The 2,971-nt window shown below is 54.0% G+C and overlaps 1 protein-coding gene across 1 annotated transcript in view; it reads left to right on the forward strand.

Annotated features, from left to right (window-relative positions):
• Positions 1 to 2,591, forward strand: part of EMH_0079190 (uncharacterized protein) — a gene marked incomplete at both ends in the record, with an annotated part of 3,379 nt that extends 788 nt beyond the window's left edge. The window contains 6 exons of the mRNA XM_013500111.1: positions 291 to 338; positions 615 to 691; positions 939 to 987; positions 1,238 to 1,593; positions 1,878 to 1,998; positions 2,491 to 2,591. Coding sequence (XP_013355565.1) covers positions 291 to 338; positions 615 to 691; positions 939 to 987; positions 1,238 to 1,593; positions 1,878 to 1,998; positions 2,491 to 2,591 — 752 coding nt within the window. The remainder of the gene's footprint in view (positions 1 to 290; positions 339 to 614; positions 692 to 938; positions 988 to 1,237; positions 1,594 to 1,877; positions 1,999 to 2,490) is intronic.
• Between the last annotated feature and the right edge of the window lie 380 nt (positions 2,592 to 2,971).

Here is a 2,971-nt window from a genome sequence, read left to right on the forward strand (position 1 = left end):
CAGCAGCAGCAGCACCACCTGCTGCTGCTGCTGCTGCTGCTGCTGCACCTGTGCATGCAAGCGATTTGATGTTTTCCTGGTTGTTTACATCTGCCCCCCCATCAGCAGCAGCAGGAGCAGCAGCATCATCATCAGCAGCAGCAGGAACAGCAGCAGCAGCAGCAGCAGCTGCTGCTGCTGCTCCTCTCTCTCTATGGCGACGCTCTCTTGATAGAAAGAGCCTCGAAGGGGAGCTGAAGGGGGCCCCGGGGGCCTCCAGTGGTTGCATGCGTTTTGTTATATTGCTGCAGACGAGCAGGCAGCAGAAGCTATACTAGATATAGCAGCAGCAGACCCAGGTAAACATTTTCCTGCTGCTGCTGCTGCTGCTGCTGCTGCTGATGTTGCTGCTGCTGCTGTTGATACTGTTGCTTCTGCGCTTGTTGCAGCAGAGGCATTTGCTGCAGCAGCAGCAGCAGCTGCTGCTGCTGCTGCTGCTGCTGTCTCAGCTTCACGGTCAAGGGTTCAGCCTTGAGTTTGCTGCTGCTGCGCGCTCCCTTGGCTCTGTGGTTTATGCAGCACAGACGAGGGTTTAGGGTTTAGGGTTTAGGGTTTACACTGCGAGCTCTGTTCAGGGTTTCCTTGTGGCGGCATCCAGCGGCAGGTCCTCCTGGCCCTCTGCAGCCTCTCCGTAGACAGCACGAGGCTGCATGTAAGGGTTTAGGGTTTAGGGTTTAGGGTTTAGGGTTTGGGGTTTAGGGTTTAGGGTTTGTGGCTCAAAGCGACAGCGAAAGAGCGGCGAGGGTTTTCTCAACAGTGCGAATAACTCCTACTGTTCAGCTTCTAGGGTTTAGGGTTTGGGGTTTAGGGTTTAGGGTTTGGGGTTCGGGGTTTAGGGTTTAGGGTTTGGGGTTTAGGGTTTAGGGTTTAGGGTTTAGGGTTTATGCGGGTCGTTGCAGGACACTCTGAACTCTGTCTTCGGGCCAACAGAACAGCTCGCTGGCACTGGTTAGCTGCTGTTGCTGTTGCTGCTGCTGCTGCTGCTGCTGCTGCTGCAGTTCCTGCTGCTGCTGTTGTTGTTGCTGCTGCTGTTTCTGCTGCTGTTGCTGCTGCTGCTGCTGTTGCTGCTGCTGCTGCTGCTGGAGCGGTGCTGTGACTCGGCTCTCCTGTGGTAGCCGCAATCAGAATATGTGTTCTATGCTTCAGGGTTTAGGGTTTAGGGTTTAGGGTTTAGGGTTTAGGGTTTTGTGTGTTGCAGAGGAGCAGCGCATCGGCAGAATAATAAAAGCAACGACAGAGGCGGGGGCCCTCCAGGAGAGGAAGGCAAAGGCAGCAGCAGCAGCAGCAGCAGCAGCAGCAGCAGCAACAGCAGAAGCAGCAGCCAGTGCTGCTGCCGCTGCTGCTGCTGCTGCAGATGGCAATCCCGGGGTTGGAGTCCAACCACAACAACAGCAGCAGCAACAACAACCGCAGCAGCAACAGCAGCAGCAGCAGCAGCAGCAGCAGCAGCAGCAGCAGGTGCTGCAGCATCCGCTGCTGCAGCAGCAAACAGCATTCGCGGGAGCTGAGGCTTCTTCTTTTCTATGGCACTCAATTGGCTTGGCCTACCAGCGAGTGAGCAGCCTCGCCCCTTGCTGCTGCTCTTACACAGCAGCAGCAGCAGCAGCAGCAGCAGCAGCAGCAGCGGGAATAGCTGCTGCTGTTGCTGCTGCTGCTGTTGCTCCACTTGCAAGCCGCATTTGTTGCTGCTGCTACTTGTGCTGCAGCATTTGCTGCTGTTGCTGTTACTGTTGCTGCTGCTGCTTCTGCCTCTACCGCACTTGCTGCTGCTTCTCCTCCTCCTCTTACTGCTGCTGCTGCTGCTGCTGCTGCTGCTGCTGCTGTGGGGCTGCATGCAGGAAGCAGCCTCCCCCTCTTCTTCCCAGGCCGCCTACCGCCGCTGCTCGGCTCTCTGTCTCCTCTGCGCCCTTCAGCTGTCTCCTTTTGCTCTTGGTTGCTTCGAGGCTGCGTTGCCTGTTGGTTCGCCTCCTGCTGCTGCTGCTGCTGCTGCTGCTGCTGTTGCTGCTGCTGCTGCTGCTGTTGCTGCTGCGGGTGACAGTCTGCAGCAATTACGAGCAGCAAGGCCACGCGCTGCAGCACAAAAATTTTTCCGCCTCACCGTTCCTCTACCTGCTGCTGCTGCTGCTGCTGCTGCTGCTGCTGCTGCTGCTGCTGCTGCTGTTGCTGCTGTTGCATGCAGTGTGCAGCGACACTTCTTTCTTTTTGTTGGTGCCCCCGCGACACAGCCCCACACAAATAATAGAAGCAGCTCTGAACCCGAGCCGTGTGGGGCGTATCATGCGTCGTTTCTGCTGCTTGCTGCTGCTGCAGCAGCAGCAAGCTGCTGCTCGCATGCAGCAGCAGCTGCAGCAGCAGATAGACGATGTAGAAACACAGCTGCAGCAGCTGCTGCAGCACATACAGACAGGGCAAGCAGATATGCAGCAGGTGAATCGGGCGTTGCTGCTGCAGCGGCAGCAGCAAAAGCTCAAGCAACTGCAGCAGCAGCAGCAGCAGTGGTTGCTGCTGCTGCATGCGCAGCAGCAGCGGCGATGGCAGCTGCAGCAGAATGAAGCCTTGTGGCAGCGGGGGACTCTCCTCCTGAGCCACACTCTGCGGCTTATCGGTATTTTTTATTTTTATTTTTTATTTTTTATTTTTATTTTTTTATTTTTTTTTATTTTGTATATCTGTCTGTCTCTTTTTTATTTTTTATTTTTTTTTATTTGTCTCTGTTTATCTGTCTCCATCTGTCTCCTTCGCTGTCTCTTTCTTCTTTTCTCTGTCTCTTTATTTGTCTCTTTTTTTCTGTCTCTTTATTTGTCTCTTTCCTTCTCTGTGTCTCTGTTTGTCTCTTTTTATTTCTCTTTTTATTTGTCTTTTTATTTCTCTTTTTATTTGTCTCTTTCTTTTGTCTTTATCTGTCTCCTTATCTGTCTCCTTATCTGTCTCT

The sequence above is a fragment of the Eimeria mitis genome, genomic scaffold (assembly GCF_000499745.2).
Source record: "Eimeria mitis Houghton genomic scaffold, Emh_scaff5011, whole genome shotgun sequence".
NCBI lineage: Eukaryota > Apicomplexa > Conoidasida > Eucoccidiorida > Eimeriidae > Eimeria > Eimeria mitis.